Source organism: Alternaria metachromatica (genome assembly GCF_023757995.1).
Source record: "Alternaria metachromatica strain BMP 0045 chromosome Unknown scaffold_5, whole genome shotgun sequence".
In the NCBI taxonomy this organism is placed as follows: Eukaryota; Fungi; Ascomycota; class Dothideomycetes; order Pleosporales; family Pleosporaceae; genus Alternaria; species Alternaria metachromatica.
The window spans coordinates 793,716-810,134 of NW_026055496.1; the positions used below are offsets into that span (position 1 = coordinate 793,716).

A 16,419-nucleotide genomic window follows, 5' to 3' on the forward strand; every position below is an offset into this window, starting at 1 on the left:
TGTGGTATCGAGCCAGCACCAACCATCACCTGTTGTAGGGCACACACCCACCCATCATAATTACAACACAGGAATGCCTTTACCGACATATCAGTACTCGCAGCCCATGTCGTCTGCACCCAACATGTCTACGGCAATGACATCTCCATCTACCGATACGGCAGAATCTATGTTTTGGAACCCTATTCCTGGCGTACCAGGACCGATTCTGCCACGTCATACCTATCAGCAAATAAGCCCGATGGGCCTGGAGAGTGTTCTCCACAACACAGACGTAGGTGATCGTCTTGGTCGGGATGGGTTCAAAATCAGCGAAGACTGGCGATCGAGCCATATCAACGGCTTCAATCACAACATTGGAAGCAGTGTATACGGCAACCCGCATAGCCAGGCAGACACTGGGTATGCGCACCGAGGGAGCTACGCGCAGCCGACAGAACATGTGAGCTACCCGCAAACTACACATGAGGGGCACCACCATACGCAAGAAGAGTACGACCCGGGATGGTGGCAGAACACGAACGGAAACCAAGGACCGATGAGTTGACAGATGGACGGTTTCAAGATTGATGATGGGAGCATTTCGCATTTGATGCAGCAGTTGGTTCGGTGAGCTTTATCGGGAGAAGCTCATACATTCGAGGCTTGGTGGATTCCGAGTGGCGTTGCATAGCGGCATCATCTAGCGGGGCTAAGGCGTACAGGTACTGAACGACGAGTGTATTTTTCCAATGAAGGCGTTCATGGTCGGTGGACTGAGAGCTCGTACGGATGTGCAAGGTAGAAACTAGCAATAGTAGGCAAACGTCATGTGTTCCGTGTATCCAAGGTCCATTTCATGTGCCCATTTATTTTTCTGCGCACATGAGTCAATGAGACAGAATATAATGGCAGGTACAAGAACATGAATGTTTGTATTAAACACATTGCAGCTACATAGAGACATGTGTAGGTGATATAGTTGAAATGCTGAGATATGAGAGGGTATAGATCTAAATGAAGGAAAAGCCGGGGAAAAATATACAGGCCCAATTAACGGCAAAGTATGCAGCACGCCGGCGACATCGACTCAACATTACACCTCACCCTTAAAACCAGCAACACACTCAAACACCCTTCTGCTTTGCAGTCTGAACAAGCACACTAGCAGTCCCAGCACGCTCTTCATACAAGCGCCTCAGGTCCTCGACAGACTGTTTTTTGAGGTTCATTTTCTTTGGCTTCAATGTTCGTCCTCTTGCAACCCCCGTCTCGGCGTCTGCGTCCTCTTTCTTTGATTGGTCTCTGGCGAAGTTCTCGAAGCTGGGCATGCGTTGCATGAGACTTGGACTCGGGGTACGCAGACGAGGCGCAGCAGCTGGGATGGGGAGCGTGGATGCTTTGGTAGGTGCGTTGATAATGGGAACTTGAGGCGTCACCGGGTATACGGGTCGGGCGAGTGAGTTGATGCTGGGGCTACGGCTTGTTGTTGATGATGTTGCGGAGAATGGAATGCTTGGACGGCGAAAGGCAGGTTCTGATGCTGGTGCCGAGACTGCGCTTTGGGGAGAGGTCAACTGAGGCGAACTCACGCCCTCGCTCGATGCGTATGTTGAGGATGGACCTCTCTTCGCAATAGAGTTGTTGCTGTAGTAATTACCTGTAAGACCTGGAAGCGCCATACCGCCCATGGGGTGTTTGTGAGCTTCATCCTGTGCGACGACGGCCTTGGAGACATTGTCAATCTGCATCGCAGTCAGGGTTTTCCTCTTAGGAATGTTGAGTCTAGGCGCAACAGTAGGAGGAGTAGCAGTAGTAGTAGAAGAAACGTGAGAAAATGGCGCATCTTCTTGTGCGCGAGTAGATGCTGACATAGGAAGGACTGGAACTGGATTGCTCGTACCAGACTTCTTCTCATCCGTTTGTGCACTCCATCGCGGTGGTACATTAGGGGGTTGGCCGATACGGTTATCGTCGTTTCGGGGTGGGGCGAAGCCATCAGTGGTGGCAGCGTAAGTTATGGGTGACTCGGCGACGTCTTCAGGCGCGTCGGATATGACAGTAGAGTAGCGAGGTGGCACTGTAAGGGGCGGTGCAGGTTTTCGCTGAACTGAATCGGCAGAGGATTTGGCCGACGGTGCACGTGAGCGTGGAGGCAGAGGAGGCGGTAACGCCTCGCCTTGGGTTTCCTGTGGTTCGTGATAGGTAGGCATCTTCTCATTGTCGAGTAGCGTTATACCGCTCATCTGATCTTCCAATGAGCCTTTGCTATCTGCAGAATCACGCTTCGCATCCGCAGGGTCCTCCCAGTCGTTCTCGTCCTTGGGTAGCTCAAGCTCGTTGTAGAAAGCCTCCTCGTTCTGCCCGCATGCTTCTCTAAGCCCCTCGGTCCACATGTCGACTGCCTGGGTGAAGATCCTTCTTATTATTGAGGACATTTTGGCGTCTTCAAGCTGATCAGGTCCACACAGTAATCCAGGTGCAAAGCAAACAGCGAGGTTTTCGGCCGTCATCTTGTTTTCTTCTTGTCGTGCGGCTATGGCACTCATGAGAGGCAGAAGATGCCTGCACAGGATCTCGCGGGATATGCCAGGTAGCAGGGACCACTCCGAAGTTGGCGAGAACAGGTCGGTCAGTTTGTCGAGTTCAAGAATCTCCTGGCTGTCGCCATAGAGTCGCTTCAGGTCCCGATATGAGTCGGTTGGGAAGATAGGCTGGCGCAGAGATGCATACCATGCTTTGATCAGAGCTGCTGCCATGAAGACCGAGTATGCGTCGGTGGGGGCCACCTCAGCTAGTATCTCGTCTTGATGTTGGGCGTGTGGGTAGGGTGGTACAGGCAGTGTCACCTCGTTGTCCTTCCAGATGATGTATTTTTGGCCCCTATCGTATGCTTCCTTCAATGCATCGCGCAGCCTTGAGTGTGGTGGTACGCGGAAAAGGCCTTCCGAGGTGATGTTCTGCTCCATGAGCACGAAGCTGGTCGTCTCTCGCAGCACGCGTGGAAAGCGTGTCTTGCCATTACTGCCTGTGGGAAAAGGGGCGCGGGCGCCGAATGCTCGTTTCCCGCTGCCATTGAAAGCGGAGATGTGTTCGCACACGCGACGGTCGGCAAGATAGGTCGAAGGAGGGATAAGCAGGTTCTCGATTTGGATTTCGCGGGCAAGTTGCGTGAGGTTGGATACTAGAAGGAGTCAGCATTGCTCCGCGCTGCGGGGTTGTGAATACGCACAATGATAGATCTTTCTCCTGAACTTGGGGCTGACAATGGTAGAGAATATCTCGGTCAGTATCCGTACCCAAGCTTTCTCGTGCACAATGTACAGGCGCTGGAGCCTCTTGCGCATGGCCCTGGACAGGACATGGTACGCCTGCAGAAACCAGCCCCAGCCAGGCCGGTGCTTCTTGTTTGTCGCTGAGCCATCGCCATCACCGGCAAAGAAAACGACCTCGTATTCGAATCCCTTCAGCAGTTCGTCTTCCTCGGGCAGGCGCGCAAGGACATAAGGTAGCAGCGAGTCGTAGTCGGCTTCGTGCGAGTCGGGGAGAGCGGCGGCGTTGAGGATGAAGACGGGCCTTCCCTCTTGCGACGGCAGCGGCGACCGGTAAAGAACGGAAGCAGCGATTTTGGCCAGGTCTGGTGAGTAGTTGGAACTGTGCTGTGGTGGGGGTACTGCGGAGAGCGAGGAGCTGCGCAGCCGACTGGCGATGTGGGCACGCACGCCGCTCATGGCGACGAGTGAGGGGGCTGGCAAGCTTCAGTCAGGTTTGCCGTTGGCAGTAGGCAGGAACCGAGGGCGAATCAGGAATACGAGCACGTGCGGACAATATACATGTAGTGGAAAGGGTCGATGGACGGCCTGAGGCGGTGCGGTGCGGCTTATGCGGAGATGCAGCACCTCAGCCTGCATCTATAAACAAACCTTGGGTACGTCACTGTCATGAGCGCCACGAGGGTCTCAACTTTCTTAGCGCACCCAAGCACGGACGTGGCTGACTCTGATTTGACTCTATTACTCCAGAGTCCCATGTGTTTCAGATGCCGCGTCGCCTGTACAGGGAAGCTCTGCATGTCTGCACCCTTGCAGACGACGCGTGGGGCTGCACATGTAATATCACGCATTACTATCAAGACATGACATCCATGAATCCATCAGATTAGGCATCATGTGTCGCCTGGGCAGCAAACTCTACTTCCAAGTATCCAGCGTCATTCCGTGACATGAGACGCGTTTGCTATGATGCGTTCCCGTTGATCAGGTCGCACAGTGCGCACAATGACTCTTCAGCGCTACTCATCCGTTTCCGAGCCAGTGCCATTGCCATCAGCTGCTTGCCCGTCGAATTCTAAATGCACGCCTTCTTGTGCCAGCCTCCCTCGTAGAACCACAAAGCGTCGTGTGTTCTCCTCGAATTCCTCCATGTTGCTGCCAGCTGCTTCCAGCGCCCGTACCAAGCCCTGCCCGTCCTCACCTTGCCGCATAAGCCCATCTATCCCTATGCGTTCAAAGTAGGATCGAAACTGCTCAAGTTCGGCGAGCAGCCGTTCTCGTAAGGCGGGGTCATGAGGGCGCCCAGCTACAGAAGCATCGTACGACGCTATATTGTCATCGGGAGCTAGTGGATCGGAAACGGATGTGAATTTGGACTTGACGCGAGGGTCAAGAAGGGCCATAAGCGTTTGGTTATCCGAAAGGATGACATGTCGAGCAAGGTCCGTCTCTGGTATCTGCGCAAGCCAGTATGGATCCTCTCCTGCTCCCAGCTCTTCTTCAAAAGCGTAGCACATCTCCACTAGCAAAGTCGTCCCTTCGGTGTTGTTCCACAGGTCTTTGGCCTTGGGTACATACAGCTGGCATAGCAGCTCTTGATATTCGCCGTTTGGCTCCTTTCCCCACACAGGTTTTGGTATCGGGGAAATGTCCAGCTCCTTGCACAGCCGCGCTGCTAGCCATGGATATTCTTTGATTGCGTTGCGCAATGTTGAGCGTGCTTTCTGTGGCTGTTTAATGCGATCGTGAGCAAGCGCAACGCTGAAAGCGAGATTCGGTGGAACCTTCCACTGCCGCTGGAGGTAGTCTGCTTCAACCAGGTTGACTAAGGCGCCCGGTTCTCGCCCTCTCAAGGCTAGTTGATCGATGAGGAGTCGAAGACAGTAAGGATCATTCTCAGGGTCCATTGCAAGTAGCATCTTAGCCCACTCGAACGATGTTCGCCACGTCGCACGAACACCCAATGTATTGATGTAGCGCCATACCGCAAGCCAGAACTCGCGGTTTTCTGGACGGCGAAAGTCCAACCGGGCTTTGCCAGCCGCCAGGTTCGCAGAGAAGGTAGAATGTACGGAGCGCCCAAAAGTGAAGAGAGCGCGCTCCAACATCTCGGACGCAGCAGCAGGTTCTCGCTGTTGCTTAGCGATCTCTGAGACTTGAAGCAGAGTGGAGATGTGGAAGGCTGTGAATGACGTTAGTACTTTAAATGACATGGAAAGTGGCTCAACTTACGGTTGTGGTGCAAGAGTTGGATCATACGCTCAGAATCCATACTTGCGACACAAATCTGGAACTGCCGCTGGACATCTTGATACATGTTGTTGTGAACAAATCTGTATTCGACAGTGCCGTCCGCTCGTTTTTCGACAATTTCCATGCCGAGGCCACCAGATGTAGCTCGTGGCCACTCCTCTTTACCTTGGATGAAGATGTTCCGTCGAAGTCCCAACGATGCAAGGTTGCGATTACCAGGAGCGTTACGTCCTGCAATTGCAGCAGCGATGCCACCTTGTTGACCACGTTGTCGAGGCCGCGCCTCGTCTTCGGCACTTTGCACAGCGGCTCGACCGAAGAGCCTCTTCATCTCGTTTGCGGCATGTAAATGTTGCGTGTCCACACTCAGCACAGAGAAGAGTTGCTTCTTCTCTTCGCTAACGGGGTCGTGTTGATCTGATCCAGGTCCCGTTTGGCTGTTCATAGAGAGGTTGAGGGCAAGCAATGCCCGATCAATCTCATCAAGATCCGACTTTCCTGTGGTAGAGGCGGAGGGCTTGTCAGCCTCTGCAGCTTTGCCCTTGGCTTTGGCCTTCTTTTTCTTCTTCTTGCTCTTCTTTGAGGGTTTCGATGCAGGCATAGGCTCGACCTCCGCGTCATCATCGGAATCTTCGGCCTTGCGCGCGATGTCTTGATCTGTTCCTTCATCCTCTTCGTCTCCTTCATCTTGGTCGCCACCATCGCCCAACATAGCAAACAGGCTGGGCTTCGCCTTTGTCTTGGGGGCTACCTCAGGCTCCGACTCTTCCTCGTCTTGGTCATCTTGGGCAAGTTGTTCCTGTATCTGCTTCTCTTCAAGCTCCCGCTGGGCCCGCCGCAACGCTCGCGAAGACATTTTGGAGTGTCGAAAATTAAGTGTTTGGGGTAACGTGATGACGTCGTAGTGGTTTAGATTGTTCGCAGGGGATGATTGGGTCCCCGCTTTAAGCGCTTGGACTAGGCGTTCTCCCAGCCTGCACCATGATTTCACCCGTGGACTACTGTTGCTGCCAACCTCACTCCCAATCCCCTTCACCCCACCTGCCAGATGCGGGCTGCCTTCCAAGTGCTTCGCTCTGCACGTCGCCCGTGCCTGCGCAAGCTTGCCCGCAGCCGTGTCGGCGTCTTTGCGCCGAGCAATGGCCTAGGCTTCCGGGCTCATCATCACTACCGCCAGCGCACCTCGCCCATCGTCCTCGCGTCGTCGATGCAGTTCCGCGCCCTCACAGGTGCGCTAGTGGCTGCCGCCGTCGCCTCGGGTGCCTTCTACGCTTACAACGACAAATCCTCCACAGGACACGCGCAGTCCCCCGCCGACCAAGCCAGGAACCTGACCAGCGCCCGAAGCAGCGAGCCCGCGCGCAAGGCACTGGTCGTTGGTCCCGGCGAACTCTACACTGGAACCATCACTGGGCCCATCTCGAAAGAGACGGATGACTACGGCAGGAAGGTGCTGGAGATGCTGGACCCCGACCAAGCCACAGCCAAGCTGAGGAAGAACGAGGAGTCGTGGCTCGTGGGCAGAGGGCAAGGCGTTGTGCGGTACGACGTGGTGCAGATTCCCAGCAACTCCCCCATCGAAGACGACCATGCCGAGAAGATCATCGAGGTACCATCGAACCTGGCAGCCACGGACAATGGCGCCTCGGCCAGCGACTGGATGTTCTGGGGCGTTTTCGACGGACACAGGTAGGTGTCGATCGTGGTCGCGTGTCTCGCCAGTGCTAACCTCCACAGTGGCTGGGTTACCTCAGCCAAGCTTCGTCAGACCCTCATCTCCTACGTCGCACGCGAGCTCAACACGACCTACAAGTCGGCCGTCGAGGACCCTGCGCTCCACTTCCCGAGCCCCGATGCTATCGATCGCGCCATCAAGACCGGCTTCACCAAACTAGACAACGAGATCGTACACGAATCCGTCAAGAAAGTCCGCAAGGCTCAATCCAAGATCGCTGCTGCTGAGCTGCTCGCCCCCGCCCTTTCCGGTTCCTGCGCCCTCCTCTCCTTCTACGACAGCCGATCTAAACTCCTGCGAGTTGCTTGCACGGGTGATTCTCGCGCGATTCTGGGTCGACGAGGGCCCAATGGCAAGTGGACCGTGACTCCCCTATCTGAAGATCAGACCGGTGGAACTACAAGTGAGGCTGAGCGGTTGCGTCGAGAGCATCCGGGTGAGCCCAACGTGGTCCGAAACGGTCGCATTCTAGGTGGACTGGAGCCATCCCGGGCGTTTGGCGATGCATCCTACAAGTGGTCCGCCGAGACCAACGCCGAGCTCAAGAAGTCCTACTTTTCGCGATCGCCTTCAACACTACTCAAGACTCCTCCGTACGTCACTGCCGAGCCGGTCATCACAACTACCAAGGTAGAGCCAGAAAAGGGTGATTTTGTCGTCATGGCTACTGATGGTCTATGGGAGATGCTTACCAACGAGGAGGTCGTAGGCTTAGTTGGTCAGTGGCTCGACGCTCAGGGCAACCCGGCCAGTCAAGGTTCACAGACTCAGTCCTGGCTCAAGAGCTGGTGGTCCACACAAAAGCAATTGCCTGTCGAGCAGAAGGCAACGGAGAAGGGAGAGGGTCAACGTGCACCAATCCGTCAGCAACAGTGGGGTACCAAGACTAGCCTGAACGAGCGCTTCGTGGTTGAGGACAAGAACGCAGCTACCCATCTTGTTCGGAATGCACTTGGCGGAAAGGATCAGGATCAACTAAGTGCTCTCCTCACCCTCCCAAGTCCCTTTTCGCGACGATACAGGGACGACTTGACCGTCGAGGTCATCTTCTTCGGAGAAGGCGCAGGCACCGGTAACGTCACTCGGAACCAGGAAGCCAGTGCTGCAGAACCAGAAGTCAAGCCCAAACTATAGAGCATCTTCTTGTTTTCGAGGCTGAACATTTGAACGGGCGATATCCTTAGGCGACCTCTGATGGTCCCACGGCGTTTACGAGCTCTTCTGAGCAAGGCGTTTGACGGAAGCATGACGAGCATAGCAAGTTTGTTTTTCTGGTTGTACGTAGCATGGCTTGGTCTCTGGACCCTGAATTGAAATGAACCATGTTCCCGGCCTGTCTGTCTGTTTCTCCCCGTGCTCGCGTGTTGTTGGAGCTTTCCCGGTTAGATTCCGCCATGTCCGCATGATGTCATCGTTGCGACTAGAAGCATCACGAACTTATCATGAACTACAAAATTCAGTTAAAAAAGCCCTCGAGTGCCAGCAATTTCCAGTCACTCAACCTCATCTGATCCTACTATCAAGTTTTCTATATCTACGATTACCCAGAACAATAACATGGCTGAGTCACTAGCAGCATTCCGTGACCGTAGGTCGAAAGATCTCCGTCAGCTGGCAGAGGAGCACCTGCAACATGAGTAAGTAGCGCCAGATTTGCGCGTCGATTGGCGATAGCTTATTCAAGATAGTCTCAACCAACAAGACCGCGAAGTACTCAAAAGCGCAGGTGGAAAGGTGTCGATGCACGCTGGTTTCGCGTCAGCAGTCGGACTGGGTCTGGGAATCTACACAGCATATCGGCTGCGAAGCATGCGCCTTGCGTACTTCAAAGCTTTCCGCGCCGCGGAGAAGCCCGTAGAAGTACGCTTCGCTGACGGCCGTACCGAGCCTGTTCCAGACATCACAGCACAGATCTCCGGACCTTCGCGCTGGGGTGATGCAGCGACCTACTTTCTCTTTTCTGTTGGCGGTCTCTTCCTTGGAGGCGAATTGGGTCTTTTGACAGGTACAGCAAGCGCAGCAAGGACCGTGACCAAAGACCCGGCCAGCAAGGAGAGGATTGAGAAGGCGTTCAAGAATTATCGGATCGATGTGTTGCAGAGGGAGATTGAGCAGCTGAAGGGCAAGAGTCGATTTGAAGAGTTCTTTAGCGGTGGCTCGTCTAGTGCATAGAGCCAATGCCACGAAGAATGTACCAGCGGTGAGATGTAGTCATGGTCGCGTACGCGTGGGGAGTCTCAATCAGGCGGTATACTTGCCCATCTTAACATGTACCTGTATATACATGGATTGCGTCGTTCATCAATGCAGAAACCCATTTATAGCCTAACGATCCCGAGTGACAGATGCATTCTCCGATGAATCATTGTTGATATGCCTAGAGATCTCCAGGTGGGCCATTCTTGCAGCCACCCCCAATTTGATGGTTCCAGACTCGCGCACATGACGTGTCGCGCTAAAATGGTGGCGCGGCTGTTGCAGATCGTTGGATGAGAGCAGACACCCGCGTGGCTTGCAACCTTAAAACAGCGCCTTACGTCATGGCACTCTGCCTAACTAGGGAGTCCCGGATGGTCCGTTCGAGCGCTTGGAAAACAATCGTCGTCTGGGATTTCTCAACGGCAGCGGCTCTTCTCCAAAAAGTATTGCTTCTTCATTGCATTCTCTCCGCATCCTTTCACCTGGGGAACTCGGTCGCGGCTTTATTATACGACGTTGTAGTCGATACTCATTTACCCCGTACTCGGATCGGACGGCACTGCGCTGCACTGCATAGCAACCAAAGTCGCCGGCGCTTTCACTGCATACGTCGGGACGACTGCACCATCACGACTATCGCTTGAGCAGGATTGACATAGCCGATATCTGTTCCTGTCTGCGAATCCATAACTCGGTCGTGGATTTAAAGAACACATCACCCCTGCGGCGATCATGAAAGGGGCGATACTTTCCATGGTGTGGCTTGCTGGCCTCACTGCAGCCCAGAGTAGCTCGGCCTCGGTCTCTCCCTCAGTCATAACTTTATCTGGGTCGCAGCGGAGTCTGACGGGCGATGATGCGGCTCCAAACCCAACCGTCCCCTCGGATTTCGAGGGCAGCACCTTTGCGACAATAACATCGGCCGCGTCGTCTGGGGCGTCTGGTAGCACAGCCTCGTCCAACGGCACGGCTTCAATCACAAGCAGCGCACCACCCGTCACAAACATAGGAGGAAACAACAGAACGCTGACACCGACTGGCACCGAGACCGCTCCAGCGCTGCCCTCCAACACTCAGCCTTGCAACAACTACCTCGAGTTCTGCAACCGCAAGTATTCCAATATTACCGAAGTAGCTGCGCACAACTCGCCCTACACGCGAAAGAACAACATTGCGCGCAACCAAGAGTACGGCGTGACGCAACAACTGAATGATGGCATCCGCATGCTGCAGGGCTCAGCCCACTACGTCAACGGCACGCTCTACTACTGCCATTCTTCATGCGACCTGCTCAACGCCGGTACTGTTGAAGACTACCTCCGCGAAGTCACGGCATGGGTAGCAGATCACCCCTTCGACGTCATCACGATTCTCTTCGGCAATTCCAACTGGGATGAAACGACCGATGACGGCAAGCCACTCGTTACATCTTCCAACTTCGCCGAGGCGATCGAGAAGTCCGGTTTGATCGAATACGTCTACCAGCCACCCAAGACCGCCATGGAGCTCAACGACTGGCCAACGCTTGGCGAACTCATTCTCCACAACAACCGTGTCGTCACCTTCATTGACTACAATTTCGACACCGATGCGGTGCCATACCTGCTCTGGGAGTTCTACAACATGTGGGAGACACCCTTCTCCCCAACCGACCCTGATTTCCCTTGCACGCTGGGTAGACCCGAGGGCATGTCCGAAGAAAAGATGAGGGAAATCATGTACATGGCCAACCACAACCTCAACGCCGAGATTTCGTTCGCTGGACTGAACCTCCTCGTGCCCAACGTCGCGGAGATCAACCAGACCAATGCGCTGGAAGGGGAAGGTAGTCTAGGTCGCATGACCAATACCTGCACCAGTATGTATCCCCTGACCCATTTTCTATCTTGCATTTTGCTAACATATCCCCCCACAGCCAACTGGGACCGCCCACCAAACTTCCTCCTCGTCGACTTCTACAACCAAGGCCCCATCAACGGTTCCGTCTTCGAAGTCGCCGCCCGCGCAAACAACGTTACATATGACCGCGAGTGTTGCGGCACTGCGTCTCTGGGCAACGTGCTGCTCCAGCCCAGCGCCACGTACTTTGGTTTCGTGGTTGCGATTGTCGCTGCCTTGATTCTATGACCTTCTTCGACGGTTGAAGTCGTCTAATTGGATAGTTGGTATATAATACACAGGAGGGATTTAATGTGCATATGCATGGCAAGGCGTTTGGTGGTCGAGATCTTGTACACTTTTTGCGTAATGATAGCGATTCTAAGCGATTCTTCATACATTGAGAATATATTGAGCTTTCTTGGCATTCTCTCGCATGCCTATTCTTTGATGCATGGAAGTGTGTGCATCGTAAAGCAACTGCCAGCTGTCTTAGTATGCATACTCAATCGCAAAAGCATACAACGTGTCGTGACTTATAGTATATCGACATGCCATCAGGCATACTTTTTAGGCTAGAGTGTATCTGGGCTCAACGTGTACGAAATGAGCTGCTCCCTCGACAAAGTAAAGTACAGATAGACCTTCTTTGCACATATTCAGGATGCTCAAGTGACGATAAACGTCTACAACATGTCGCGCTTGTGTGCGTAGGTGGTTCCGGTTGTTCACCTGAGTACTGAACCTGAAAGCTACGTTATGGGAATGGGAAATGTACCTTCCTTTTCCAACTTCTACGAAATCCGGAAAATCGTATTGGGACTCCATTCAAGAGAGTGGTACAGCAGGCGGATCTCGCTGCCATCTGGTTGGTTGACATGGCATGTGAGAGATTGGATGGGTGGCACAAGAGTGTGAGTTGAGCATAGGGGAGGCATCCAGATTATGCGCGCGGACACTTCTGCGAGTATGCCCACATTCTCTTGCTCCACACCACTAATGCAATATGAGTCGGAAGATATAGTCTTGATGGTGGTATAGTAAGAATAATTGCATTTTACTCCATGTGTGAATTAGCCACCCATGCTAAGCCGTTAACAGTCCCGTGGTATCTCCCTATAACTCCGTATGCGATATAAATACAAGCCCTCTCAAGCAGAGCCTTCAACTACTACTCACAGAGCTTGATGAGCTCGGTGTACGAGTCTGCACGGGCTCGATGGCTAGGCTATCGCTCCGCGGCGCCAGGCCTTCAGGCCAACTGCGCCTCTCGCGATGTTCAACCGAAGGTAATCTCTCATCCTCTTTATTTACACTCAGCCTCTTCTTGACTTTACTCCACCTTCTGAGCTTTTCGCTCATCGACCCTCGCCGCCGACCCTCGGCTTCTGATTCTCTCCTGGTCTTTTCGTCGCGTACGGGATCAGATAACTGCCGAGACGCGGCAAGTGAGTTGAGGTATATGGGATACAATGCGCCAGCAGCGTAAGCCGCTGCAATGACGCAGAAAGCGTATTGTGCGTTTTTGATCTTGAGCGCGGCATACATTATCGGTGGGATAACGGCCCCTCCACCGATAGCTGCCGTCAGAAGTACGGAAGCGTCTTTGGTGTGCTTGCCCATACCCCGTATCCCTTGTGCAAAAATCTGCGGGAAAAGCGGGCCTTCAAAGAACATGACGATGACAATGACGGCTGCACCGCCACTGCCAGAAGCATGCATTGCTGCGGCAGCGGTTACAATTGCGCCCAGGTAGAAAACCAGAAGACTAAAGCGTGGCTTTACCCAAATGTCGATGAAGGCTGCCAGGAACCGAGACACCGCGAAAGCAGTGTGTCCATAGGCTTGCTGTGACACATAATCCACGGAGGGCGCGACGCGGTTGAGGTACTCCTTGTACGAAGTGGAGGTGGATTCTTGGCCGCCAACGTAACAGAATTGAGATAAGACTGCCATACTCAGACCAATCCAAAGAACTTTGACTGGCTTGGACCCAATCTTGATGGTGGCCTCGCGGGCAAATGGCACAGTGCGTTGACTGGCTAGTTCTAGCTCTTCGTCGGTAGCTTCAGGAAGCGGTACGTAGAAGTATATGATTGCAAGAGCGATGTTGAAGAGAGATATGCCGAGATATGTCCACTGCACATCAATGAGGCTGGCAGCGTTGGCGGGGAAGAGTACTTTCTTCGCCAAAAGTGGGGAAACAATGGTGCCGACAGCCTGAACAGCCTGTGAGAGGTTCAATCGCACTTCCGCATACTCAGGCGGTCCGCATAGTGCTATGAATGGGTTTGCGCCAAGTTCCAATGTCGATAGTCCCGCACCGGTAATGAAGTTTGAGATCAGGAACGCTGGGAAGGAATTGAGCACAGCTGAAGGCCAGAAGACGAGGGTTCCGCAAGCATAGACTGAAAGACCGACCATGTAGCATGCCTTGAACCCCCAGGCCTTGAAGACGATCCGTCCAAAAGTCAAAGGTCCCACAATGTAGCCAACATAATAGGCACTGTGTTGTCCAACTGTCTCCCACTCGCTCGTGCGAGCTACTTCTTGAAAGCGCGAATTGAGTACGTCCAGGAAACCATAGGCAAACCCCCAGATGAAGAACAGTATGGTTACCATGATCACGGGATATACACTTTCTCGGTTGCTCCGGAGGGTGATATTCTTTTTCTGCCCAGTGTTGACGAAGTCGAAAAATGTTGGTGGGCGCTGGGTGCGGGTGGTGGTGGCGTAGGTAACAGTGGTGTTGGACGGTCTCAGTTGAGGCAATTCGGTCATGTCAGGCGTAGTCAAAAAGTCCATCATACCCATCGGCTCATCACCACCGCTTCTACGAGCGAGAGGAGGTTTGCTGAGTGGGGAAGCGGGAGGCGTTAAGGGGTCTGAGCGCCGCCGAGAATCGAGTATGTCGGGATGAAGTACAGCTTCGTCGCTTGTATGGGTAGTGTTGTCGCGCATAGTATGGTCGATGACCCAGCTAGGTAGGAATCTCTTGACTAGGGGTTTCAGGGCGGGAACGCATCCACACATGATACCCAAATTGATCTCGATGGTGCTCCACATAAATGATAGAGATGAGAACCACGCAAAATCGCCAGTGTTCCTCTGTTCGTTGCCAGATTCGGAAGACTGCCGTTGTGCGGCTTCAAGAGTATCGCGCTGAGCATCTTGCAGGTATGCGATACGAATGACATCGACGACTGCGACAAAGATACCGAAACCAAAGGTAATAACGAGGATCACCTTCTGTTTCCTCGGCAGCCGCATACTAGTGAGTATTGGCATCGGCAGGAACAATATGGCTATGTCGGTGATGATGTTGAGCGGTGCCGAGGAAAGGTATATCGTGACGATGTTGGTGCAGTGAGCAGTGTCGGGGACGGGAGAAGCCCAAGCGGCGCCAACAGGACGACACTGACATAGATTCAGGATTGTCAGAGCGAGCCCGCCGACATTGACGACGACAAGGGTGGCAATGGTGGCCCATCGGAATACTTTGTGTGTTTTGGACAGCGTGAGGTAGAAGAGGAGGATCGAGGTTTTGGTGGCCATCAAAGCTGGATTCTGTGGGGATTTAGTGCTGGCGGCTTATGTATACAAAGTCATATACGTACGTAGAGTACCGAGAAGACAAAGGAGGACTTCTTCATGGGCTCTTGCCATTGCGCGGGTATGTTCTCTTGCTTCCGCCCCAGGCCTTTGGTAGTGCCGTAGCATATCGAGAAGGATGCGCCAAACGCGAGGACCCAGGCCAGGATCATTGTGTAGTCGTCCCATCCCGGCTTTCTAACCACCAGAAATCGGGAGATGAGACGAAAGCCAACGAAAACGGAGCATATGGCAAGCGTCGCAGCCGACACTCCCAGTACCACAGGTCCTCGCGTAGGGAAGTCGCCATTGGTGAAGTCAAGATCCGTCATGTCGTGCGCCGCGCTATAACGTGTATATCGATGCCATAGAGGAGGACGGGCTATTGTTTACGGAGAACGTTGGTTCTATCGCGGGCGCGGTCGTCTCGGGATCTGATATTCAGGCCACGGCATTCTCTGGCGCCAGCCTCGTCGACGGGTCGTATACGGGCGATGGGTGTGGTCTGGGAAGGAGCGATGGACAGGGTGCCGACAACGGGTGGTGTAGGAGACGGCTGCGTCGAGTCGAGCAGTGTGCAGGGCCACGCGGGTCGATGCGGTGAAGGGACTATCGACCTCAGGAAAGGCGGACGGTTGAGCAGCGGCGAGCAAAGTGGAGTGCGCATCGCTAAGTGCGCGACTTGTAAACGCATTAGACGGCCTTGGGCCGGCGTCTGAATCCTCGAAACGTCATTGGGAGGAGCATTTGTCCACCGTGTGGGGAGAGAAACGCCATTTCGTCACAGCGCCTGTCCCGGTACAATCTCACCGAAATGCCGGCGCTGCCACTGGGCGCCGTTAGGCCGGTCACGGAGTCAGTCCTCGTCCGTGGGCCATGGCTCTCGTGCGCTCAAGTCTCGAAGTTTCTCGGCTTTCGCCTTGGGTGAGCAGCTTTAGATGCAGCGGGTGAGGGCATTGGGCGCGACAGGTGGCACATGCAACAGCGGCCGCCATCATGTCGACGAAGTTTGTTCGCGGCCGCAGCATGAAACCAGCGAGGTTAGGGGGACGCCAGCACGCACTTGACTCGAGAAACCAGCCGCGATCATGCTTCCCCAGACGCCGTCTACACCTCTGCAAACCCTACTGAAGCCCTGTGCACGTAAGCAGAGCGAGGTGCGCAACCTTTGAGCGATCACTGCACCTAGCAATCTCATCCCACATTGCGGGGAACTCTCATCCACACACGACAGCCAGATTTGGATCGGCCTGGAACCGGCGAGCGCTGAACCATTCATGCGGATATGGGGAAGACGTGCACAGACCCACCACAAGACGCGGTAGAGCCTCATTATTGGACTTTGGCGGCTTCCCTCGCTTGGCCTTGTCAAAGCGCATTGAAACGCGACGACAATGAGTCGGAGGCTGACTCACTTCGTTTTCGGCAGACTTTCTACCTGGTGCGGTTAGGCAAGCAGCACACGACACGAGGTGACACCCATCTCCGTCCCGTGTTGCATTCCAAGCGACT

General features: G+C 54.0%; 6 protein-coding genes across 6 annotated transcripts; 3 read left to right on the top strand and 3 right to left on the bottom strand.

Moving 5' to 3' along the window:
• Positions 1–1,106: 1,106 nt before the first annotated feature.
• On the bottom strand, positions 1,107–3,710 carry J4E83_003214 (uncharacterized protein; the record flags this gene model as incomplete). Its single annotated transcript, XM_049330151.1, has 2 exons — positions 1,107–3,163; positions 3,212–3,710. 2 exons carry the CDS (start codon positions 3,708–3,710, stop codon positions 1,107–1,109), a joined length of 2,556 nt encoding a protein of 851 aa, XP_049190647.1.
• Positions 3,711–4,270: 560 nt separating this feature from the next.
• Positions 4,271–6,360, bottom strand: J4E83_003215 (uncharacterized protein; the record flags this gene model as incomplete). Its single annotated transcript, XM_049330152.1, has 2 exons — positions 4,271–5,433; positions 5,484–6,360. The coding sequence occupies 2 exons, from the start codon at positions 6,358–6,360 to the stop codon at positions 4,271–4,273; spliced, it is 2,040 nt and encodes a 679-aa protein (XP_049190648.1).
• A 351-nt stretch (positions 6,361–6,711) lies between these two features.
• J4E83_003216 (uncharacterized protein) lies at positions 6,712–8,373 on the top strand (the record flags this gene model as incomplete). Its single annotated transcript, XM_049330153.1, has 2 exons — positions 6,712–7,193; positions 7,242–8,373. The coding sequence occupies 2 exons, from the start codon at positions 6,712–6,714 to the stop codon at positions 8,371–8,373; spliced, it is 1,614 nt and encodes a 537-aa protein (XP_049190649.1).
• Positions 8,374–8,796: 423 nt separating this feature from the next.
• J4E83_003217 (uncharacterized protein) lies at positions 8,797–9,411 on the top strand (the record flags this gene model as incomplete). The annotated part of the gene is made up of 2 exons (XM_049330154.1): positions 8,797–8,876; positions 8,928–9,411. The coding sequence occupies 2 exons, from the start codon at positions 8,797–8,799 to the stop codon at positions 9,409–9,411; spliced, it is 564 nt and encodes a 187-aa protein (XP_049190650.1).
• Positions 9,412–10,191: 780 nt separating this feature from the next.
• On the top strand, positions 10,192–11,565 carry J4E83_003218 (uncharacterized protein; the record flags this gene model as incomplete). The annotated part of the gene is made up of 2 exons (XM_049330155.1): positions 10,192–11,296; positions 11,354–11,565. 2 exons carry the CDS (start codon positions 10,192–10,194, stop codon positions 11,563–11,565), a joined length of 1,317 nt encoding a protein of 438 aa, XP_049190651.1.
• A 915-nt stretch (positions 11,566–12,480) lies between these two features.
• Positions 12,481–15,239, bottom strand: J4E83_003219 (uncharacterized protein; the record flags this gene model as incomplete). The annotated part of the gene is made up of 2 exons (XM_049330156.1): positions 12,481–14,883; positions 14,934–15,239. 2 exons carry the CDS (start codon positions 15,237–15,239, stop codon positions 12,481–12,483), a joined length of 2,709 nt encoding a protein of 902 aa, XP_049190652.1.
• Between the last annotated feature and the right edge of the window lie 1,180 nt (positions 15,240–16,419).